We start from the raw sequence: 26,600 nt of genomic DNA, 5'->3' as shown, positions 1-26,600 counted from the left end.
CATCCAATGGCAGTTTTCATACCCCACAGATCATGACATTATCAGCTTACGCTCACTGGATCAGGACTGAGACTTGACACTTTTTGTTCTCCAAAACAAACATTTTAATTCAACTTGTGTTGCACTAAGTGCTCTATGTTTGCAAGGTGGTGAGACTTTGTAAAGCACAAAATCACAGCAAGAAGTACCTACAGAGCCAAAAGCATGTGTTGAGAAGCACTTTCATCCTAGCTTGCTGGAGCATTAGGTCTAACTCACTTAACAGGTAAAACAAGGCAGTAACCGGTGATAACCAAACTACAGTGACCTACAATGGAAACATGTTATGCAGCCTTGACAAGAGCCACAGATGAAAAACGGACATCGCCTTGTCCCCGCTCTGTGAACTGCTTGCAGATCTTGCCAGAATCCTGAAAGAAAAAAAAAAAAAAAAAAAAAAAAAGGTCACTGACTCAAGTAGAAGAGATATAACGGATCAACTTTAGTACTTGCTGTTAGCTGAAATCCATGTATAATCACAAGCTTTTAAACCAAATTTAGTGGGCTGGACAGGTATCTGTGTGATGCTTTTATACATTTACCAAAGGGGTCAGAATATGAACAGTTATATCACCCTCTAATCAGATCACTCAAATGTTGTCCGACATATGGATCAAACTAGTTCTGGTGAATTACATGACAGATGCAAGTGGTAGTTTTTTTTTTACAAAGTGACCCCCATGAGTATAAAGTGTACACTTTCAGAAAGTGTAATATTTTATAGTTCTAGAAGATTAGGTCAGAACAGATTCTCTCCTGCCCCCTCCCCAAGCTTAGCCATAGATGAAAGTCCAATACAATTCTGACACCGACTTAGTTTACCAGCCCACATCTTTACACAAATATTGTATTTCAGATCATAGAACTTCCTCCCCTGTCCCCATAACCAATCTGGTCTTCTGGCTAGGCTACAGCGACATACTACAGGAGCCACTTGGTGATCTGGTCATCTCTCTATCAACCAATCACTACATCCCACCATGTTTGGGTTATCTTCAAGGTTGGATGATTCTGCTGGTTAACACCAACCCTTACCTCCAGTAAAGCACCTTCAGAAGTAGAACCATGGTCAATAGGCTTTGCAGTTAACCCATCTACAATTAAAATAGAGTTAAATAAATCCACATTGCATTAATGTTTATGAAGTGGGCAGGGTTCCTACGGGATACAGATGAGCTTTTGCTCTGAGGGATGGAGCATAAACCTGGAGGTCAGGGAGATGAGCAAGTAGCTGCAGACATGGCAGGTTGTAATGCTGTTAGAATACCTGTTGTGGGTTATTGTCACAGCAGATATGAGAATGCTGGATGGAATGAGGTAGAGAATGTCAGAAGCAAGGGGAAGCACAAGAGAAGCCTTGGACAGTGCAAAGAGGTGCTTAGAGTTGTAGACAGGATGTGGGCACTGGCGAGTTCACACTGTCTTCAATGGGAGACAGCGCTGAAGTATGTGGCGTGGAATCTATTACAGGGGTTGAGCCAAGTTTAAGTGACTCCCTATCCTGTGATCCTAGTTGATCTATGGGGGACCTCCATTGATCATGAGAATGGGTGTCCCATTCCTCTGTTCTGATGGAGAAGAAATACATGGATGCACTCTGCCACTCCATTTTCCATGGGAGTGCCAGAGATAGCCGAGTACAGCCGTCCCAATAGAGCAGCAGGGGCATGTACAACTGAACAGAGGAACAGGACCCTGTTGTCGTGATCAGTGGGGGTGCTAGTGGTCAAAGGCCAAGCAGTCACCTAGTTACCCCCTTCCTGTGGATAGTGGATTAACACGCCACAACCTTTTAAAGGCTATGGACCCCTTGGGGAGCAATTTTTTATTGCATTCTACCAATTGAAAAAAGGTGTTAGCAATTTCCTTTTATTAAAAATTGAACACATTTTCAGACTAGCAGGTTCTGCCTCACTGAGTCAGCCAGAACTGCTTGATCAATAGCCATCATCTCCAGTCATCTCTAACACCTATTTGAGGCCACTTTCACACTTGCAATTGGTGCGGATCAGTCATGGATCTGCACAGATGGATCTGTTCAGATAATACAACCATCTGCATCTGATCAGAACCGATCCATTTGTAATATCTTTAACATTGCCAAGACAGATGTCTTGAACACCATTGAAACGGATCTGTTTTCTATCGTTCCAGATTGTCAGAAAACGGATCCGTCCCCATTGACTATGTACATTGTGTGTCACAACGGATCCGTTTGGCTCAGTTTCGTCAGACGGACACCAAAACACTAAGCAACGTTGGTGTCCGCCTCCAAAGCGGAATGGAGACTGATCAGAGGCAAACTGATGTATTCTGAGCGGATCCTTTTCCATTCAGAATGCATTAGGGCAAAACTGATCTGTTTTGGACCATTTGTGAGAGCCCTGAACGGATCTCAAACGGAAAGCCAGTGTGAAAGTAGCTTAAGCCATATTCTTATCAGTTTGTTGAGAAATTAGCTATGAATGTTTGAACTGTCAGTTCAGAGAGGTGGGTAACTGAACCCCTCAGACATTTTGCATTTATTTTTCAATGGTATGGTACTTCTGAAATAAAAAAAAATTCTTAAGTGAACAGTTTTCTATGAACAGTTAAAAATATCCCTTTATGATGGATATGGATAGTGTCCAATATAGACAGTGGAAGGACCATTCAGATGACTGGGACATGACAGTAATTAGGTTCTGAGTAGAGATGTAGTCAACAAATAAATGATACTCTAGGTTTTTACTACCAAACTGGCTTAGTTGCCAATAGCAACCAGATTCCTCCTTTCATTTTCCAAAGGAGCTGTCCAAAATGAGTGGGCAACTAAGCCAGTTCTAATTTACACCAGTTTGATAAACAACCCCCTAGTTCTGGCATGTTCTGGCAAAACTTTAGGTGTAGATAAATGGATCAAGTACTGAGCCATGCTGTACACAAAGCAGGGTGCAAGGAGGACACCACTAGAATTTCAGGGTGCAATCAGGATGTTAAGCTGGCCAGACAAGATTTATCTGCAGACCATTGGCCAATTCAGACAAACTTTTAGATTTGCTAACAATCTGTCATCTTGTGGCCACACAAGATTAAGGCCCCATTAACATCGTGGAAATTGGCAGCAGCTGGGTGGTGTCTACCTCTGTCTTTAATGGGGGGCAGCACTGAGGTCTGCAGGGAGGCATGTCCCTCCTTGGTGCGGTGTGCAGACAGTTGTCCATCTAGTGGAGCCAAGCCACGAGCAGGTCTGCAACATCTGAAGCAAACAACCTATTCTACAGAATAATAATGTGCATGTCCAGCTTTATTGTTGATGGGAAATCTCTCACTTAATGAAAGCGGAAGCAGTTTGCATTACGGTAAAGCATACATGAAGTATTGAAATCAAAGCCATCCTTACCAAGCTCATAGAGATGCCCATTAACTGCTGTGAACACTATGAAGTGGAAATGGACTCCATCTTCATTAGGCTGAAAAATAAAAATTCAAACTTCACTTGCAACCTAAAACCTAGACACCGTCTGCAACAGCTTAAGGGCTCATGCACACGACTATGTATTTTGCCATATGCAAAAAAAAAATAAAAAGTCCATGTGCATTTGGTATTTTGTGGAAGGGAACAGCTGGCTCTTTATGGAACAGTACTATCCTTGTCCGCATTATGGACTTTTGCGGAGCGGACATACGGAAACAGAATGCACACGGAGTAACCTGTTTTTTGCGGAGCCAACAAAATGAATGGTGCCGCATACAGATATATATTCTGAATGCAGTTGTCTCCAGAGAACCCCTTTCTGTAAGGAGGTCATGCTTCTGTGTTAGCATTTATAAGATAAACAGATTGTTGATACCCAGTTGCTACAGCAGAAAGGACATCAAGCCAAACAAAATTCCCTTATAGTTCTGAATTTTCTGCACAGTTTTCATATTTTAACCAGAGTATCTGAACACTTACCCTGCAGTGTCCTTCAGCTGCAATGGAGTTATGTGCCGACAGCAGGGCCTGGAGGGCAGAAAGTACATGGGTGAACATACCAGTTATGTGGTCCCATCATTGCTGAGAAAAGGACAATTATTGCTAGCAACTATTGTGACAATTGCCTTGCCCAACTGCCAATTCTAAATTTTTGACATGCAAAAATCACTAGGATATGCCAATTTCAGATAGGTGTGGGACCTGCCCCCATCTCCAGAAGGCCCCCCTTGCCCTCAAGAGTAAACAAGAGTGCTCTGTGCTTACTTGGCCACCTTCTATTCACTTCTATGCAAGTTGCAAAAATAGCCAAGTGAGCATGCTCAGCTATTTTCAGAAATCCCACAGAAATGAATGAAGAGAACACTGCACAAGTGCAGCCACCACTATAGGGCTGATGGACATAAAGCAATAGTTTGGCTATATTCAGAGCTACCACAGCAGTGAATGAGGACAGCTATGCACATGTGCTGCGCTCTTGTTCACTATGGGGGCCCTGTTCTAGAGAAGTCTGGGTGTGAGACCCACACTTATCTGACATTGAAGGCATAGCCTGGCAATATGCCAAAGCCTGAGGAGAGAACCCCTTTAATGCTTATGCATATCATACACCCTTATTCCAACATCCACAACAATACATTCAGGTCGGCTGATAAGGGATAAAGTCACATTATAAGAATGGGGAAAAAAAAAGCCAGTAAACAGACTAAAAAAAAAAAAAAAATTTTTAGATATATATATATATATATATATATATATATAAATAATTGTTTTAGCCAAAGTCACAATAACTTACCATTTCCATCCAAGATTAATTTTAGATGGAAAATGGCTAAAACAGATGTCATCAGCACAATGGATCCTCAGGACACTTATTTTCCAGGCTAAATTTAGATTTGGTCTGATGGACCAGAAGAGAAAAAAAAAGTGAACCCAGCCTTATTCTAATAGGGGGAGATGCTTCTCATCAGATGCAATCAGGTGGAGTCTGACTGGATGTCATGGACAATTCAGTTCTCTTTCTATCAGTCTTTTGTACTCGTTTTGCTACATCTGCTCAACAGGAGACGTTAAGGCCCCTTTAGACTGAGCAATTTCGCAGGCGATTGTCAAGGAAGCATTCCTTCCTGGCAAGCGTGCGCTTGTCAGTGCAGGAGAGCGCTGCATTTACACACAGCAATCTCCTCCACAGTATGGGGAGGAGCGATGGCTAAGGCAGCAGAGGCCATTTACAAAAGGAGCATATTACCCAGTGTTTCCCCTTGTTCATCGATTGCACCTTTACAGCACCAGATAACTGCTAATGAGTAGCGATGAGCAAACTTCATGTTTTGAAGTTAGCGTTCGGGTATTCTGGCAATGCCGTTAACATGGGCCATTATGGAATGTGAACCATGGAAGCCTTTAGAAGCTGTCATAATAGAATTCTACGGGCCGCATAATGGATCTGTCTGGTTTCGGTTATGCAGGAGCCCTCAGTGGTAACAGAATCCATAATGGAGTTGCCAGAAAACACAAACTTCAAAACATGAAGTTCACTCATCACTACTAATGAGATCTTCTATGAAAGCTCATTAGCAGTAGACTAGAATCTGTCTGAACATGACTAATCAAGATAAGCATCTAGTGTGTACAGCCAGCCCAAGTCATGTTTGTTCTGTTATCTGTTTATAATGTCTTGAGTAATTTCTGCTAGTTTATTATTCAACATTTAAGGATATATTCCACATTCTGACCCCTTCTCCAACACCCCATGCTGCCTGGATGCTGTGACTGCAGAAAGAGCTGAGCAGACTGATGTACCATTTCTGTAATATACTCTGGATTTGTGAGAGAGATGAGTGAATTTCCTATTTCCAAATTCATTCACGCTACATTTGGTGGTAAAAGCAGAATTACGTTATGGATTCTGTTACCACGGACCATAACGCAATTCTATGACTGAATACCTTTAGAGGGGAGTCCTCTCCTGCATAACGGAAACAGGATGGATCCGTTTGGCAGCCCATAGACTTCTATGACGGAATGCCTCTAAAGGCATTCAGTTATGGTCTGTGGTAACAGAATCCATAACGCAATTCTGCTTTTACCACCAAATGAAACATGAATGAATTTCTTAACATGCAATGTGCTCATCTCTAATGTCAAACATTTGGGATGTATATGGATTTTACCTTCACTATTCATAAGCAAGTTTGACTTTAACCGCCTCACACAGGATCGCGTTCGAGGCGGCAGCTCTGCGCAGTCACGCATATATGCATCATCTCGCAAGATTTCCTGTGAACGCGCACACAGGCGCGTGCGTTCACAGGATCGGAAGGTAAGCGAGTGGATCTCCAGCCTGCCAGCGGCGATCGTTCGCTGGCAGGCTGGAGATGCGATTTTTTTTTTAACCCCCCCAACAGGTATATTAGATGCTGCTTTGATAACAGCATCTAATATACCTGCTACCTGGTCCTCTGGTGGTCCCTTTTGCTTGGATTGACCAGAGGACACAGGCAGCACCAACCACCACTACACCCCCCCTCCCAATTAACCCCTGATCACCCCATATAGACTCCCTGATCACCCCCCTGTAAGGCTCCATTCAGACGTCCATATGATTTTTACAGACCCATGGATCGGATCCGCAAAATGCATACGGATGTCTGAATGGAGCCTTACAGGGGGGTGATCAATGTCATTGATCACTCCCCTGTAAGGCTCCATTCAGAGGTGCGTATGTGTTTTGCGGAACCGATCTATGTATACGTGGATCCGTAAAGAACATAGACGTCTGAATGGATCCCTATAGGGGGGTGATCAGGGAGTCTATATGGGTAATCACCCCCCTGAATGGAGCCTTACAGACATCCGTATGCGTTTTGCAGATCCGAAAAACACATATGGACCTCTGAATGGAGCCTTACAGGGGGTGATCACCCCATATAAACTCCCTGATCACCTGTCATTGATCACCCCCCTGTAAGGCTCCATTCAGAATTTTTTTGGCTCAAGTTAGCAGAAATTGTAAGGGGGGGGGGGGGGGTGTCTCATATTCCACTAACTTGTGTCAAAAAATAAAATCTCACATGAACTCACCATACCCCTCACGGAATCCAAATGCATAACATTTTCTTTTAGACATTTATATTCCAGACTTCTCACGCTTTAGGGCCCCTAAAATGCCAGGGCAGTATAAATACCCCACATGTGACCCCATTTCAGAAAGACACCCCAAGGTATTCCGTGAGGGGGCTTATTGAGTCCATGAAAGATTGAAATTTTTGTCCCAAGTTAGCGGAAAGGGAGACTTAGAAAATACAAAAAAATAAAAATAATTATGAACTCGCAATGCCCCTCATTGAATACCTTGGTGTCTTTCCAAAATGGGGTCACATGTGGGGTATTTATACTGCCCTTGCATTTTAGGGGCCCGAAAGCGTGAGAAGTATCCAAATGTCTAAAAATGCCCTCCTAAAAAGGAATTTGGGCCCCTTTGCCCACCTAGGCTGCAAAAAGGTGTCACATGTGGTATCGCCGTACTCAGGAGAAGTTGGGCAATGTGTTTTGGGGTGTCATTTTACATATACCCATGCTGGGTGAGAAATATCTTGGTCAAATGCCAACTTTGTATAAAAAATAAAAAATAGGGAAAAGTTGTCTTGCCAAGATATTTCTCTCACCCAGCATGGGTATATGTAAAATGACACCCCACCAAAACACATTCCCCAACTTCTCCTGAGTACGGCGATACCAGATGTGACACTTTTTTGCAGCCTAGGTGGGCAAAGGGGCCCACATTCCAAGGAGCACCTTTAGGATTTCACAAGTCATTTTTTTTTTACACATTTTGATTTCAAACTACTTACCACACATTAGGGCCCCTAGAATGCCAGGGCAGTATAACTACCCCACAAGTGACCCCATTTTGCAAAGAAGACACCCCAAGGTATTTCGTGATGGGCATAGTGAGTTCATGGAAGTTTTTCTTTTTTGTCACAAGTTAGTGGAATATGAGAATTTCCGCTGACTTGTGACAAAAAAATAAGTTCTATGAACTCACTATGCCCATCAGTGAATACCTTAGGGCTAGGGATCGACCGATTATCGGATTTACCGATATTATCGGCCGATATTCATGATTTTGAACGCTATCGGTATCTGCATTTATTTTGCCGATATTCCGATAGCGTACTGGGAACACAGATCGCGCTGCTGTCAGCGCTCTCCGTGTTCCCTCAGCAGCAGCACAGGGGAGAAGGAGCAGTGTCTCCTCCCCCTGTGCTGCTGCTGCCAATAAGAGGACAGGGGACAAGATGAGGGGGAGGAGCTATGGCCACTGCGCCACCAATGAAGCTTAATCTCTCATTTATTCATATACAGGAGGCGGGAGCTGCAGAATCCCATTGCCGGCTCCCGACCTCTATGAGCGTTAGCTGCGATCTGCGGTAGTTAACTCCTCAGGTGCCGCGGATCGCAGCTACAGCTCATAGAGGTCGGGAGCCAGCTATGTGATCCTGCAGCCAGCTCCCGCCTCCTGTATATGAATAAATTAGAGATTAAGCTTCATTGGTGGCGCAGTGCCAATGTAGTATTCCGGTTAAATTGCCGTTTTGGCACTTTGCAATAAATAGGTGGATTTTGGGTTGCAGTTTTGGCACTTGGTCTGTTAAAGGTTTGCCATCACTGCCTTAGGGTGTCTACTTTCCGAAATGGGGTTATTTGTGGGGTGTTTCTACTGTCTGGGCATTGTAGAACCTCAGGAAACATGACAGGTGTTCAGAAAGTCAGAGCTGCTTCAAAAAGCAGAAATTCACATTTTTGTACCATAGTTTGTAAACGCTATAAGTTTTACCCAAACCATTTTTTTTTAATCAAACACATGTAGAACAATACATTTAGAGAATATATATGGATGTAGTTTTGAAAAAAATAAAAAATTTACAACTGAAAGTGAAAAATGGTATTTTTACATTTCAATTAATAACAAAAAAGTAAAATGTCAGCAGCAATGAAATACCAAATGAAAGCCCTATTAGTGAGAAGAAAAAAGGAGGTAAAATTCATTTGGGTGGCAAGTTGCATGACCGAGCAATAAACGGTGAAAGTAGTGTAGTGCCGAAGTGTAAAAAGTGGCCTGGTCATTAAGGGTGTTTCAGCTGGGGGGGGGTTGAAGTGGTTAATGCCTTCCAGACCTCCATCATACATGTTCTGTGGCAGCCTGATCTTTAAAGATCAGGCCCTCCATAACCAGCAGGTTTCTTATGTTTTACACAGTCATGGGGGTAATGTCTGATTGGCAGTAATGATTGCAGCTGTTTACCCTTCAGATGCCATAGTCAAACAACCACTGCTTCTGGGAGCACTAAAATTAGGAGCCACACTTCCTGACCTGGGCTGCCTTCCCTGGCTGAAATTGGGGAAGGCAGCCTGTACTAGGCTTAAAGGTTGATTACTAGTATATTCCAACCCTGGCCTGCAGGTGGCAAAACAGCATTGGACTATACTGTATCCTGTATTCTATAGTGCATACATATGAATTATAGAATACAAGATACAATCTAGTGATTGCATGTTAGTCACCTAGCATGAAAAAAAAAAAAAAAAAAAACAATTATAATAACTCCAAATAACTCCCCTCCCCCCCCAGAGGGAGAAAAAAAAAAAAACAAAAAAAAAAAACACACACTAAATCATGGACACCACTGTGTCCAGAAATGCCTGTACAGTACTATTAGAATTTAGGAATATTTATCCCATATGGCGACCAGTGAGATTAGAGATCTCCATCAAGTAATAGTCGCTATAGTCAGTGAAACTTCTTACCCAGCCAGAGCCCCCGTGATAAATCTACTGCAGGTCTAGACAGACGGCCAGCGAGTTTAGCCAGTCAGAAAGTTTATCTATTAAAGGCTGAGATGTGTTCAGTCAGAACACATTCAGCAAAGCATGCCAGGTGACATCATCCAATCCCCTGCTGGACAAGAGACATTCCAATGAATGTGTGCAGCTAGTTCATTTAGACTCCCATATAACTAAGGATGAGTGAATTTTAGCATAACAGAAACCGATCAGATCCGTCATGCAGGCCATATGACGGAAAGCATTCCATGATGTAATTGCGTTATGTCTGTGGTAACGGAATCCATAACAATTCAGATTATACCACAACCCAAGCTTCAAAATATGAAATTTGCTCATCCCTACGTATATCAGGATACTGGAGTGGAAGTTACTGTGTAGTTCCTCTGAAAAACTGTGCATAATATGCAATGTTCATATAACCTTACAGTAACAGCACCAGAATGGCAGAGGGCTCTGGGGCAAGTCTGCAAGCAGATTTGTGACTGAAAATCAGCTTTGTTCACCCGAGTGGGACTCGCTCTTGCTGCCCCATTCAAATGAGTTGGACAGACTCCCTTGTAGAAATGTCTACAGCAAAATCTGCAGTGTGTGAAGGCACTTACACAGCTGAGCTGCCACAACAGCTGCACCACCTGTGAATTATTGTGATGTGTATATCCAAACAACTAGTACTCACCGGTGATAAGAATGGGATGCAAGTGCCCCCAAATCCTACCTGCGATAGTTAAAGGGGTTTTCCAGGCTTCTGATATTGATAACCTATTCTCGCGATAGGTCATTAACCCGATTGGTGAGGGTCCCACACCCAGCACCCCTGCTGATCAGCCGTTCCATGAAGCCTCCAGTGCAAGAACTAGCACTGGGAATGGAAAAGGAAGCACAGCTCCTTCCAAAGTGTAGTGACCATGCTGGGTTACTGCAGCTCAGCTCCCATTGAAGTGAATGACAGCTAAGCTGCAGCAATTCCTGCACTGTAGGCAACAGCTGATCTGTGGGGGAGCAGGGCGTCAGACATTTATGAATAGGGATGAGTGAATTAAGCTTTGGATGATACATCTGAAGTCAAATAGTTCAAAACTTCACATTAAAACTGTATTGAGACCATACATTTTAATACTGTACAGCAATAATCCAAAGTTCTGAACAAAGCAGCTTTGCTTATGTCCATTGATTACCTAGCCTGATAGGTCGTCAGCATCAGGAGCCTGCAAAGTCCCATTAAGTCACAGCACTAAAGTGTTAATCAAAATATACACAATGATGGAACTAGTTGATACCTCATTTTCCTCCAGGAGTTTGGCCCGGTCTTCAGGAGAGGCAGCTGCTGATTTGTCAAGGAAGTCCTTCAAAGCAGAATCTGCATCTGTAATGAGTTCCATCAGTACCAAATTATTACACATCAAGTTAAGAGACCACCTCTTCTGGACCATGCCAAACAATAGTCTAGGGTAATCAAGAGGAGGCCTGAAATCAGCAAGATTGACAAGGAGAGCAGGCACTTAAAGGGAACTTGTCACACTGACCATGGTGTTTGGTGATGCAGACATGTTAGAGCAGGAGGAGCTGAGCATAGTGATCTATGGTTTTATAGGAAAAGAGTTTAAATCATATTTCATTCATTTCCCTTTTATTCTGGGCTTTGAAGTCCAGGAGGCGGTCCTATCAGTGACCAAAAGCCTTCCCTCTGACTGTGTACACAACTGTCACCAATAGCACCTCCTCCTTGACGTCAAAGCCCAGAATGAATAGGAAATTAAAAATGGTTTTCTGAGACTAATACAGATGACCTATCCTCCGATTAGGACATCAGTATCTAATCGGTGGTGGTCTGACACCCAGGACCCCCTGCAATCAGCTGAAGGCAGTGGTGTTCACATCAGTGCCACAGCCTTCTGTCAGCTTTCGCCCTAGCCATGTTCGTCACATGGCCTTGGATCAGCTCAGCCCCATGACTGAATGGGGCTGAGGTGCGATAACCAAGCGCAACCACTATACAATGTGCAGGACTGCTTGGGTGAGCATGAAGGTGGCTGCGGTGCTCACAGGAGCGCTGGTGTCTTCTCAGATACTGATGACCTATCCAGAGGATAGTCCTCGAAAACCCTTATGTGAATTACAAGTTACACCTCATTTACAGTGATTTTCATCAGTGATTTTGAGCCAAAACCAGGTGCGGCTCTAAACCCAGAACAGGAGCAGATCTTTCCCTTAGACCTTATGTCTGGAGGCTCCAATCCTGGTTTTGGCTCATAATCACTAACCAAAACCGATTTGTGAATGAGGCTTTATTCTGAATCTTTTCCTACAAGTTGCTTCTCCAGCATGCTGGCTGTAGTCCTCAAGGACTAACTTAAACCTCTAGTTATACCGCACCTGTGGCAGAGGTTTAAAAGGAAAGGCAAAATGGCTAGAAAAGGTGAGCTTTGAGGCTTCCTGCATCATACAGCATCTAAGCTCCCACCATCACATGAGGTTCCCTTGCAGTATATAGCCCCACGTGACACATCACAGCTTCTAGGGGTAGGGGGATCGGTGCAAATGCCCAGGAGGTCAGAGGCTATATTCCACCACTTCAATCACAGGATTGGCGACCACTCACCAAAACTCAGTTTGTCTTTAATACTAGCTGCAGCATGAATGAGCCCAACTATTCCACAAGAGTTTTCAAGGGTCTGTTTCATGAAATATACTTTGGCATCAGGATCCTTGTCCTTCTGTTCATCATCTTGCTTCTTCCTGAATTCTGCATGCTAAAACAAGGAAACTGCATATGAATCAACGCCAAATAGTGGACAAACCCTGAATGCCGAAAATCAAATACTCCCCATGTATCAGTAATATTAAAGTGGGTGGGATTGCCATCATAGTAGTTAAGCTCCACATTCCTATGAAGTACAGCAGAGACCAGTCAGAGAAACCCTGAATGGTCACTGTTGCAGTTCCTTGGCCAGCAGGGTGGCTGGGAGCACCACATGCTCTATTCTCAGGACTGGTGTGGTCCCAGAAGTCATGTGATCGCACTAGCCCTTAAAGATAATAGAATTGAGATTCGATTTGTCCTACTGCACCTCAAAACCTAATTTGCAGTGCGTCTCAGCTTGCGAATTACAGCATCTCCTGCCTGGCTAAGAGTCACGACCAATACCCCACTGGCATAGAAGTGACAGTGTCCGTCAGCCGATGACCACGTTATGGAGGAACATACCAGCATTATAGGTGTGATACACACAACTCAATATCAGAACCGATTCAGTCTGAATTTCAGTAAAGGCACCCCAAAACTGCCAGATTAGCTGTAAGCAGTGGCTAAAAGCCAAGCCATTCGGTTAGAGGACTAGCTGATTAGTCATCACTACCAAGTATATAGTGCTAAGATTAGAGCCATACACCCATGAGGGTATAGAAGCAGTCACACTACCTGTGAAGTGAGTGGGAAGAGCAGCAGCACCGCACAGGCCTCATGGGAAAATGACTTCAGGTAATCCTGCTCAAACCCTAGGACATCCACAAACTTGAAGCTCGGCAAGACACCCAATTTCTTCAACAACTGGAAAGGAGAGAACATCTTTAGGGCACGTTACATGCTGAAACCTGTGAAGTCCAATGACCAAAGGTAAACTCTATGGCCTTTGTGAATAATAAGAATGAGATGTGTCCAGCAAGAGGTTAATCAAATCCATAAAACGAATCTGCAAACTCATCTGTAGCCGGAAGACATTACAGCCTTGCCAAGAAGGGTCACTGCATTGTGACCTAGAAGTTTCTATCCATTAAGGAAGAGCTGATCAATAATGCCTTCTGCAAGACAAGACAGCTCCAAGTGCTCCATCAGACCTCGAGGTGCAGATCTGAAAGGCGGATTTCTGCAGCTTAGAAGTCATGAAGATAAGGCAACGAGTAACATTACCTAAAGCAAGAAACAGCATAACCACAAAGTAAGCCTGCCCATCCACAGAAGCGGTAAAGACAATGTCACCCAAAATAAGTGTTTATCATGCCCATTCCAGACATGTACAGGAGAATATGAAAACCCTTTAAGTCCAGAGACTTCTACTGAAGATTTATGCTCAGGATAGGTAATCTTTATCTGATCGGTGGGGGTCCAACAACCGGGACCTCTGCCAATCAGCTGTTTGAAAAGGCACTGGTGCTCCTGCGAGAGCTGCATCCTTCCCTCAGCTTACCAAGCACAGTGCCGTACGTTGTATAGTGGCTGTGCGTGGTACTGCAGCTCAGCCCCATTCAGTTTCAGTAGTTTGAGCTGCAGCTAGGCCACATGACATGTGTCATCACTGGCCTAGGAAAACCAGCAAGAAGGCCGCGGTGCTCACAGGAGCGCTGGTGCCTTCTCAAACAGCTGATCAGCGGGGGTCTGGGGTGTTGGGTCACTAGAGACCCGAATAACCTGGAAATGCAGCAAACCGCAGGTCTATCTTGAGGACAGGTCATCAGTGTCAATCTCAGAAGAAAACCTTTAAGTTCTGGGAGCTGTATATTTTTATTTATTTTTTAACACAGAGGTAGTCTGATCATGCCAACTTAACCCCTCAGATGCTGCAAGTGTCTGAACTGCTCCCTTAGTTGCTTGCTAAGGGCACTTGAATGGCTAGCACAAAATACAGACAGTATAATCTGCAGAACAGACATACAGATGGCCATTTTTTGCAGACCAAAAAGGTCTGTGCGCTAGCCCCAAAAAATAAAACACTGAATGCAAAATAGTCATGTGCGAAAACCTTAGAGTGAATGCGTGATGTAGTGGTCAGCCGCATCAGCCACATGACTTTGCAGCAAAATCTTTTGGCTAACTGCAGCTCGGTCTTACGTGCCCATTAAGGAAGATATGCCAATAAGGTCACACCCTTCAACATTTCCCCCAAATCAGGCTGCAACACCCCTAGACTGCTGTACAAGCCATGCCTCATTTATGACGCTCAGCTACACAGCTAAATATCACCCACTACTTGTATTTAGACTGGCCCGTGAGCTTCCCTGCAGACCGCCAGGCCTGTACACTGTTCATTACCAAAATTGTGGGCGGCGTCTACCCCCTCACCAGCGACCATGAGGCACAACTAAGGCTACTTTCACACCAGCTTTTGCTGGATCAGTCACGGATAATACAACCGTCTGCATCCGTTATGAACGGATCCGGTTGTATTCTCTAAAATAGCCAAGACGCTTGTCATGAAAGTCAATGGGGGACAGATCCGTTTTCTATTGTGTCCGAGAAAATTGATTTGTCCCCATTGACTTACATCCGTCTTGCTCCGCACCACATGCATTCTGGTGCACTCCGTTTCGTTCAGTTTTGTCCCATTGACAATTAATGGGCATTCCAAGCATTCCTAGTTCAGCAAGTTTATTCCCTAGAAGAATTGTATCTCTTCCATATACTAGTCCTTGTTTTTTAAGATCTCTGCTTGCTAGCATTAAATAGGGCTCTGTACAGTTAAGCTAACCTGTGAAAATGATAGCAACTGATCTGCAGGAGGTGAGCAGACAAGTTTGTGGAAGACAATCAGTAAAACCTGCCCGCAGGACTTCAGGTTTTGGGCCCCCCATGCGCAAAACAAATATGGTTTTGTAGTCTGCAAGTAGTGTGCCGACCACATCTTTAATCACACAGGTCTGTGTTACCTCCTGTGGATGACCAATGGCTGTCAGCAGTTTAGCATCGACAACTGCTGGCAAACTCAGACCATGAGGGCATCAGCACCATTGAAGTGGTGCTGTCCTTAGAAAGCTGCAGGCGTGGCAGTTCCCTGAAACAGCTGATCATTGGGGGTGCCAGGACCAAGACCCCCACCGATCCAAAGAATAGGTAGTTATCCACTACTGGATTACCCCGTTAAGAGTCCTGTATGAACAGGGATGACTAGCTGCAGGACCATCACTAGACCTAGATGGGGGCGCACATTTTGCTGGTTGTGATCACATGACCAAAAGTACAGCCACACTTCACAGGGCCACAGAGCAAAGCCAAGGGTGGGGCCCCAGTAATCTGCAGCCATGCATCCTGAGGAGGAGCTTTTCACTGGAGACACCATTACGTCTAGAACGCAGATCTATGACCACACATAGTGGCGCTATATGGCAGAACTCTTACCCACACCGCCCCCGGGGCAGCTGCCATCACTGTAGTTACACCCAAAGTACATGACCAAGCCAAATTTATTTTAACATCTGCCAGCACAAACAGTCCATTTCAGTGACAGCAGGCAGAGATTTTGAAAACACAGACAATGGAGCGAGTTCTAAACTAGAATCTGGTCTAGATCTTACAATACACGATATATAATAAGGCTCTGACTAGAAATCTGCCATCAGCAACAGCCACTCACTGTGAAGAGGGATCCTGCAAGAAAACCGCACTGTGTAAACCCATCCCTAAGCTTACAAAGAGCATCTAGCATCCAGGGTGCCCAATGTCGGAGGGCAGATGGACCCGACAACCCCCCTCCATTAACACTACAGACACTGGGAATGACATGGCAGCACGTGTAGGGGGCCGCCACCACACATGGACCGCGCCCTAATCCGGGTCAGCCATTACTGATGGGCGCAGCACGGAGGAGGATGCTCGGCTTCACTCACTTTATTCAGCATCTGCGGAGACACAAAGAAAAGGACAGTCAGAAGCCGGCCACAGACACGACAGAAGACACTCACCGGCACTTACCTCAGGGTTAATCTCAATAGGTGACAACGCCATGACGAAGACTGCTCCTCACGTTCTCTATCCGCTCCTCACGATGCTCCAGCGCTGACTGAGAGAAGGGCCACGCCCCGGCTGCTTTTATATGGGAGGACAGGTACCAACTGAATGGCGAGAAGAGGGGGAGAGTGAGTCAGCTGGTACCCAGGATTTTTTATGGTTCTGGATCGTTTCCCCCCCTCAGAACCGAATCGGACGTTCCTAGAGCGGGCTCTGGTCCCGGCAGAGGGTGTGAGTAGCGGGAATACTAGTCGTGACAGTTGTAAGTGCGCAACAAGTCGCGGTATATAGATAGTTGTAATGCGATGTGTGACCCTCATGGCGTCAGGTGACACTATGCCTCACCTAGTGCTGCAGAGTCCAATATACCGCACAGCAGTAATATAGTGCATATGGAGGTCCCTAAAGGGGGTCTCTGCTCAGGACCCCATCTATTAGGCCAGCCATTGTATAAACTGACATTATAACACTTCGGACGCTTACTTTATCCCATGGGTTAGAAACGTAGGTGTCCTACAGCCTGGGTTTGCCAATGGCAGCCCAGGAACCTGCATTTACAAATGTATGTGACCCCCCTCCCCATAAGATTAATACATAAGGGCTCATACACACAAACGTTTTTTGCGTTCCGTATACTGAACCATCCATTTTAATCGGTCCGCAAAAGATGCGGACAGCACTCTGTGTGCTGTCCGCATCCATTGCTCCGTTCCGTGGCCCCGCAAAAATTATGAGGCATGTCCTATTCTTGTCCGTTTTGCGGACAAGAAGGGCTCATGCACACAAACGTGCCTTTTTTTTTTTGCGGTCTGCAAACAACGGATGCCGCCCGTGTGCCTTGCGCAATTTGCGGAACGGAACAGGAGGCCCCTTTACAGAAATGCCTATTCTTTTCCACAAAACGGACAAGAATAGGACATGCCTTATAATTTTTGCGGGGCCACGGAACGGAGCAACGGATGCGGACAGCACACAGAGTGCTGCCCGCATCTTTTGCGAGCCCATTGAAATGAATAGGACCGTATACGGAATCAAAATACGAAACGCAAAAAATGTTCGTGTGCATGAGTCCAAATCGGCATTTCTATAATGGGCCACCTGTTAAGGCACACGGGCGGCATCCGTTTTTTGCAGACCGCAAAAAACGGCTCAGTCGTGTGCATGATCCCTAATTGTGCATGGAAGGGTGAGAAGTTACATGGTTAAAGGGATTGAGAACATTTCCCCTATCCACAGGACAAAGTGTAAATATCTGATTCAGGCCTCATGAACACAACAGTTGTTTTTTGCGTCCGCTAAAAAAAACCGATGCGGCATCCGTTTTTTGGGGAGGAACAGTTTTTTCCCACAGATCCCTTGTAATAAATGGGTATCCTTGTCCGCAAATGTGAAAAAAGTAGGACATGCACTATTTGTTTTGCTGATGGGAAACACGGACAACGGACGTGGAACACAAACGGATGAACTATCAGCATTTTTTTGCTGACCCATTGAAATGAATGGGTACCCATCCTATCCGCAAAAAAAACGGAACGGAGGCCGAGAAAAACAACTAAAGCCTCATGCACGTGTCCGTGCACGTGCTCAAATCCGTGAGCAGGTGGTCAGTGATGCGTCCGTGAAGCTGTCTGTGAAGGATCTGTGTTGGCTCCGTGTGTCCGGTTTGTGCTGTCCGTGTGTCATCCGCGTTTCACTGACACTACCCAGCTGAATTTTTTTTTCAAAGCATCTCTTCCTAATGATCCGTATTGCATCCGTGGTTTTTACTGACCCATAGACTATAATGGGCGTGATAGATCCGTGAACACGGACAAAATAAAGCATGCATCTGTGCTAAAACGCGAATCCACGGACTGTGCTAAAACACTGATGTGTGAATGAGGCTTAAAGGGGTTTTCTCATCTCAGACAATGGGGGCATATCGCTAGGATATGCCCCCATTGTCTTATAAGTGCGGGTCCACTCCATTCCATTCTATGGGGCCGCCGAAAATAGCCGAGCGCTGGCTCGGCTATTGCTTTCTGCCCCATAGAAATGAATGGGAGCATGGGCCGCACATGCGCGGCACGCTCCCATTCACTTCTATGAGAGAGGCAGGGATTAGTGCTTGGTGGTGGGCGGAACCCAGGAAATCTGGGGTCCTCCAGCCACAGCGATATGCCCATATTGTCTAAGATGGGAATATCCCCTTTAAGGGCTCATGCACACAACTGTATGTATTTTGTGGTCCGCAAAACACGGATCCAATAAAAAAAACGGATGACAAACGTGTTACATCCATATTTTTTCGGATTCGTTGTAACAATGCCTATATTTGTCAGTAAAACAGACAAGAATAGGACATGTTCTATTCCTATGCCGAGCGGACATACGGAAACGGAATGCACACGGAGCCATTTCCTTTTTATTTTTTTTTCGTCCCCATGAAATGAATGGTTCCACATACAGGCCGCAAAAAAACAGAACGCACAAGGACAAAAAAATAAGTTTGTGTGCGTGAGCCCTAAGGCCTCATACACACGAACGTTGTTTGGGTCCGCATCCAAGCCACATTTTCTGGGGCTCGGATGTGGACCTATTCTGTTGCTCCGGTCTGTGTCCCCTCAAAAAAAAAAATAGAACTTGTCCTATTGTCCGTTTTGCTGACAAGAATAGGTATTTCTTTTATGGGTGGCCTGTTCCGTAAATGCAAATTGAGGAACACACACGGATGGCATCCGTGTTCTTTGCAATTTGTGGACCGCAAAACACGGCACAGTTGTGTGCATGAGGCCTAAAGGGGTGGATTGGGACCCCCACAATGATACCAGTGAGGTGCTGCAGTAAATGGCCTGGCGGTCAAACATCATTAATCTCTATAAGACTGCCAGAGACGCCGAGTACCGCGCTCTGCTATCTCTGGCGGTCCCATAGAGTTGAATGACGTGTATGATTGACCGCCACTCCATGTGCTGCAGCACCTCATTGGTGTCATTGTGGGTGTCCCAGCAGCGGAATCCTCTCAGTCACTTATACCCTGTCCTGTGGATGGGCGGATACGTTCTTATGGTGGGACACCCTCTTTATAAACACCCCCTGGCAGCCACTTCTTTCGCAACAGAGGCTTTCCCAAAAAATGGTGTAAAAATAGCGGCAGGTCCTTTGAGCTGTGGAGAGGTGCGATGCTGACCCTGTCCTCCTCCTCTAAATTCAATTTCATACACATACTTAACCCATTAGTAACCAGACCACTTTAGGGGTCCTGCGTGTCAATGTTGGTAATCTTCGTCAGTCCCATACAGAATGAATAAAGAGGCAGAACGTATGCTTGACCTTCCAATCAATCAAGACAGGGGAAACAGGACCCCCATTTTTGGATTGGTGGGGGCCCCAGCAGTTGGAACACCACTGATCAGTTATCCCCACCCCAGCTGTATAAAAGGAGGACAAAAGAAGGCTCCAAGTACTATAAGTAAAGACACACAATTGTCTGAAAATGTATCTTGTGAATGTTGTGTCTATCCTGTCACAAATGAATACACTTATTGGCTCAGTTTCACGGTCTTTGTTGTGCGCCGTGACACATTAGCCATGCATGCTGGTTGCCAGGGGCAATGCGTTGTCGCAGCATGTATGGGCTTTGCTCCCCTTCTCCTGGTTCCTCCCCTGTCTGGTGCTGGAGGGGTTAACTTCCTGGCTGGGTGTGGCCACTAGGGTTTTATCACCTGTGGCTTCTAGGCTGGAGTCAGTTGTACTCCAGCCTTTGTTGGTGCTGGAGCTTTGCTCCTGTCCTGGGTGTTTTATCTGCCCAGTCCTTGAGGGCCACCCAGTGGGACATTGATGTTATCCTTATGTATTTTACCCTTCCTTCCCTTGTATATGTTTGGTGAGGGTTTATGTACTGGGTGTGTTGTTATGTCTAGTGTTCTGTTCCATGTCTGGTCTGTTTGGTGTGTTGTCCAGCATTGTTGCTAGACATTCCCTGTCTGTCTGTGCCTTCAGTGAGAGGGCCCCTGGGTTCCCCGAAGGGGAACAACTGGAAAAAAAATTAATAATAATAAAATCAAGAATCAGCTTGAGCGCAAGCAAGTCTCCCCTAGACTGCCGCCAGCATGCCCGGACCACCAGCTTGGAACCAGACAGCCAGCCAACAAGCAGCTCATAGAGCTGAACACTGCGTCCAACTCAGACACAGTTCACACAGGAACCACTGAGAAATGGACGAGGGGAGGTACCAACACAAGTGACAGTTGGCACCATCTGCAACCACTGTCACAGAGAACCGCACTGTTAAAGGAAACCTGTCACCAGGATTTTGGCCATAGAGCTGGGGACATGGGCTGCTAGATGGCCACTAGCACATCTGCAATACCCAGTCCCCATAGCTCTCTGTGCTTTTATTGTGCTAAAAAACCGTTTTGATCAATATGCAAATTAACCTGATATGTGTCCTGTATCCGGAGATGAGTCCAGCGGAAAGGAGCCCAGCACCGCCCCGCGTCCTCCGAATCTCCTCCTTGCTGGCTGACGTCACAGAGCTGGAGCGCTGAAATCTCGCGATGCGTGAGCTAGCGCATGCGTAGTTCGTTCCCTGTGCTGATGCCAGCACAGATGTGCTAGTGGCCATCTAGCAGCCTATGTCCCCAGCTCTATGCAAAAAATCCTGGTGACAGGTTCCCTTTAACGGTAACTCCCCTTTCACCCTCCCTCCGGAGGACAAGCATGCACGCCAGAAAACAGCAGGCGACACATGCTGACACCCTCTTTCGAAGGCACAGACAGACAGGAGAATGTCTCGCAACAATGCTGGACAACACACCAAACAGACCAGACATGGAACACAACACTAGACAACAACACACCCAGTACATAAACCCTCACCAAACATATACAAGGGGAGGAATGATACAATACATAAGGATGACATCGGATAGACATCTATGTCCCACCAGGTGGCCCTCAAGGACTGGGCAGATAAAACACCCAGGACAGGAGCAAAACTCCAGCATTAACAAAGGCTGGAGTACAACTTACTCCAGCCTGGAAGCCACAGGTGATAAAACCCTAGTGACCACACCCAGCCAGGGAGTTAACCCCTCCAGCACCAGACAGGGGAGGAACCAGGAGTAGGGGAGCAAAGCCCATACATGCTGCAACAACAATGCATTGCCCCTGGCAACCAGCATGTACGACTAATGTGTCACGACGCACAACAAAGACCGTGACACGCAGGCTTTTTATTAGGCAGGGAATATGTGCCACAAATTTTGGTGCATTGCACACCAGGTTCCAGGTGCAACTACAAAAATATATGTACCCAATGTTTTAATAATTGTCCCCATTCAAAAACAAAACCAGAGTGTCATTGTGAGTGGCAGCAACCAGCCACGCCGCCCTTAATGGGGTTCTGCAGTTCTTTTAAACTGATGATCTATCCTCTGGACCCCCGCCGATCAGCTGTTTGAGAAGGCAGTGATACTAGCCGTGACATCACTGGACGTACGGTAAACAGTGAGAAGGCTACTGCGCTACTGCCAGCACCGCTGGCTTTTCAAACAGCTGATCGGCGGGGGTCAATCAGATGCTGATTATCTATCCAGAGGATAGATCATCAGTTTAAAAAAACTGCAGAACCCCTTTAATGAGTGTGAGCTATAGTGCTCCCGTGAGTACCAGCCACAGTGCCTCATAACAGACTTGTATTAGAATGTCCTCACTACAGTGCCAAGTGTGTGCCCCTCTTACTGATAGCTCAGAGATTTCCATAAATCTAAGCTATGTTGTCAAGTTGTCCATTAATTTCAATAGAGCCAAGCTTAGAGAGAACTTGTCACTGCAAAATGTAGTGCAGTCTGCAGGCAGCATGTTATAGAGCAGGAGCTGAGCAGATTGATATATAGTTTTATTGGAAAAAGATTAAGGAAAAGTTATAATTTATACAATGAAATCTCTGCTTTTTCTGACTTCACTTGTACACGGGGAGGTGTTATCAGTGTTTGATAGCATTCTACAGATGTAGCAGTATTTGTAAGTCTGTATACAGAGATAGCTGTCAGTCACTGATAGTTGTAGAAAAGAAAGGTGTTATCAGTGATTGATAACATTCTCTGTATAAGTGTGTATACATACCTGTCAGTCACTGATAGCTGTATACGGGGAGGTGTTATCAGTGATTGATAACATTCTACAGATGTAGCAGTATTTGTAAGTCTGTATACAGAGATAGCTGTCAGTCACTGATAGTTGTACAAAAGAAAGGTGTTATCAGTAATTGATAACATTCTCTGTATAAGTGTGTATACATACCTGTCAGTCGCTGATAGCTGTATACGGGGAGGTGTTATCAGTGATTGATAACATTCTCTGTGTAATTTTGTATGCAGAGATAGCATCAGTCACTATGGCTGCATCCTTGGGTGGGTGCCAAATCCTGGCAAGTGACTTTACCAGCCTGTGTCCATCTGCTCTAACTACAGGCATCGTCATAGTCAATGAAAGTGCCCTGCCATTATATGGATAGTGAATGTCCAAACATTATCACCTGTTGCCCATATATAATAGTACCAGCCATAGCGTATATAGCAATGACAGCCATAACATAAATAATATTACCGGCCATAACATACATAACAATACCAGTCATAACATATATATCTCCAGGTATAACATATATAACAGTACCAGCTATATCATACATAAAAGTGCCACCCATGTCATACACTCTTCAAAATTGAAATTGCAACACCAAGAAGGACAAGGTTATGCAAATAAATGAAGTAGGAAAACAGTGACGAAGTAGAATCACAGCAATAGATGCACAAAGACAAACCTCTGCATGAACGGATCATCTGATGAGAAGAATGGCGCGTAGTGATCCATTCTGTACTGCAAGTGAATCTGGTTATCGCATCCTAAGCCTAGGGCAGCAAACAATGTCTACACGACATTGAGCTACGAGTCAGACGTCCAACTACAGGTGTTCCACTGACCTCATGCCAACACTCTCAGAGGCTATCATGGTGCAGATGATATGGTAGCCAGAACCCTCTGGTCTTCAGGTACACTAACATCTTATCGTTACATTGAGTTGGAGGTGCTGCTATTTCTCCAGTGTCCCAGGTGCTGATTTTTAACAGGACAATGCCAGGCTGCATCTTAAGTATGCTACTGTGAGCAGCCTGCGTGGCCTACAGAGTCTCGGGACTTGTCCACCATCATGCACATTTGGGACATCATTTTTCGGCAATTAAATAGACAGCTAACAGGACATTCCTCAGGCAACAATGAATAACCTCAATGATAGGTTCTCATACTCAATACTGAATAAACTACTGAATAAATCAAGCTATTTTGAATGTTATATTTTCATTTTTTTAGCATTTGCATATCATTAACATGTCTACTAATCCTGTGATTACCATAATTCCACGACTTTTCCTACTTGGTGTTACATTTTCAATGTTAAAGGGATCCTGTCATCAACTTTATGCTGCCCACACTAACGGCAGAATAAAGTAGAGACAGATGAGCTGATTTCAGCGGTCTATCATTTATAACTTAAAAGTAAGTGGTTTCCAAAAACCAACATCACAATCATTGCAGACTGGGTCTGGAAAAGAGTCACGGCCACCTGAGAAGAGTCATGGTTATTCATGAATTCCTGCTCTCCCTGCCCACCTGCTGATGACAGTTTTCTACCTAGTTTTCTCCCTTTCTCTCTAGGAGAAAACTGCCAATCGTCAGCAGATGGGCGGGGGGGGGGGCTGGAGATTATGAATAACTATGACTCTTCTCAAGTAGATTTGACTCTTTCAAGGCCTGTGCTGCAATGATTATGAGGATGGTTCTCGGCAACGACTTACTTTTCTAACCCATATTCATTGGGGGACACAGGAACCGTGGGTATAGCTATATAGGAGGCGTTGACACTAATAAAAGTTGTTAGCTCCTCCCCTGGCAGCTATACCCCCTCCAGCCTGGAGAGAGAGCTTCAGTTTTTTCTAGTGTCAATAGGAGGCAAGACCTCCCTGCTCTGAAGTTTTTTTTTTTTTTTTTTCCTTTTCTTTCAGGTGGAAAACAGTGGTCGCCTATTCTCCCGGGGGAGCACGCCAGCGTTGGCCCGCCACGCTGCCTCCTCCCCACAAGAAGAAACGGTGGACCAGGGCAGCCTCGCTCCCCTGCATCCCGCCGGCGGAAGGGTCACCGATCCAAGTCCCTCTTCCAGCGCCCTGCCACTACAGTGCCAATAGCTGAAGGGTTGACCCTGCTGGAGAAGAGGAAGGGTGAAGATGGCGGCAGGACAGATAAGTGATGCCTGCTCCCGGCCTTCAACCCCCCCCTTCCCTCCCTGGAACAGGCACTCTCCAGTCTCCTGCGTGACTTGACCGGCAGGGGGTTAATTACTAGACTTGAGCCACTGCAAGAACGTGTTCCCGGAGCAGAGGGAGTACATTCAGGCTGAGAGGGGGCGGGACTATCGGGCGCTCGGTCCGGACACATAGAAGAAGCGGCTTACAGGACGGGGCGGCGCTCCACGGGGCAGCCTGCGGGCGGACCGCAGACACATCTATGCAGGCCCACTGTCCTGTCCTTTCTTGGCGCGCTGTGGGTTACGGATTGGCACGTGTGCAGCGCCACGGCAGAGGCTGTGCGGGAGATCGCGGGACCTGAGGGGGCGGGCCTTCTCTTCTCGCCACAGTGTTCAGGATACTCCTTTCAGGGACATTCTCCTACTTCGACGATCGCTCCTGGCTCTGGTAGGAACTGTTGTCTCCTCAGGTCTCTGTACCCGCTCCAGCCTCAGGTGTGTCCTTCCCTGGATAACCATCATGTCTGATCCCACGGGCTCTCATCTTAAGCTGCCAATAGCTGTCCATTATGCCTGCTCCATGTGTCAGGAAAAATTTAAATACAGCACGTCTCTCAACAAAGCGATAGTGTAATCCATTAGGTGACAATGCCATCCTGAAGAGTGGGGTTCACCTTGTGGTTTTGGGGGTATCTATTTCTTGTATCTGGCAGTGAAACAGTCTACGCTGTACCATATGTAGGATGATACAAGGGGTCGTCATTGATGGTAGGTATGTGTCACCGAGGTTCCTGGCCTCGGTGAAGTAAGAGATGGTATTTTCATGTGTCAGCGGCAGCTAATGCTAATTGACACTTTTGCTATTTAGTATGGCTGTAACGGGACGGCTCTTATTGGGAGTAGTCAAAGTTCTGGGTGGGTGACTACTCCCCACATTCCAGGCCGGGTTTTGACAGCACCTGGCTATCCTTAAGCTGGGCTCAGTAGCAGAGAACGCCCTGTGTGTTGTGATCTGAGCCCTGTGCTGGGCTGAAAAGCTGAGACCCGTCTAAAAGCCTGCATTTAGACTGCTGGATGCAGAACCGCCGACAAGATTACTTTTTTGTTATGCAGGAACTTTCTACTCGGTGTGAACAAACACCAATCCTGCAAAGAGTGTTTTTTCTTTGACCTTATGTGTGAATAAACACGGACATTTGAATTACGAACTTGTACTTTGCCTCTGTACTGCACCCGCTTATCCCAACTACCAGAGCGAACCCCCACACCTACCATTACAACTGCTGTAGATAGAGAAGGGATTTATACAAGTTACCTGAAATAACAAGAGTTTCTGCAGCAAACAAGGAAGTCTAATGATAGCATTCATATGTAAAGGCTGTCCTCGAGTGTTTGTCAGGTCGGCACTGTAAGTACTTTCATCAGCCTTCAAGAATAACACATATGCCACACATTTAAAGTGCCATGCCAGGGTTTATGTGCTGGTAAATAAATATTACCAATGTGAACACCTTGTAATTTACATTTATTAAAAAGATAGCTGCCCAGAGTTACTGCAAAGTTCTAATTACACACCATGGAGATATCTGCACGGTGCAAAAATGCTGCAAAAATATTACATGTGACTGTGTAGTCTGAATAGACTCAAAAAGTTGGTGGCAGAGGAATAACTAAGTGGGACATTTACTAAGACCAGCAATTTAGGCTACTTTTACATTAGCAGGTTTTTTTCCGGTTGTATTATGTCTTCT

The 26,600-nt window shown here is 45.5% G+C and overlaps 1 protein-coding gene across 1 annotated transcript; it reads right to left on the bottom strand.

Annotated features, from left to right (window-relative positions):
* Window positions 1–80: 80 nt before the first annotated feature.
* UCHL1 (ubiquitin C-terminal hydrolase L1) lies at window positions 81–16,647 on the bottom strand. Its single transcript, XM_044291869.1, has 9 exons — window positions 16,527–16,647; window positions 16,442–16,453; window positions 13,263–13,391; window positions 12,444–12,594; window positions 11,122–11,207; window positions 3,977–4,024; window positions 3,422–3,491; window positions 1,075–1,133; window positions 81–410 (listed from the first exon to the last, which is right to left on the bottom strand). Exons 1-9 carry the CDS (start codon window positions 16,557–16,559, stop codon window positions 324–326), a joined length of 675 nt encoding a protein of 224 aa, XP_044147804.1. The 5' UTR covers window positions 16,560–16,647; the 3' UTR covers window positions 81–323.
* Window positions 16,648–26,600: the final 9,953 nt, after the last annotated feature.

The sequence above is a fragment of the Bufo gargarizans genome, chromosome 1 (genome assembly GCF_014858855.1).
Source record: "Bufo gargarizans isolate SCDJY-AF-19 chromosome 1, ASM1485885v1, whole genome shotgun sequence".
NCBI lineage: Eukaryota > Metazoa > Chordata > Amphibia > Anura > Bufonidae > Bufo > Bufo gargarizans.
This window is presented reverse-complemented; position numbering and strand designations above follow the sequence as displayed.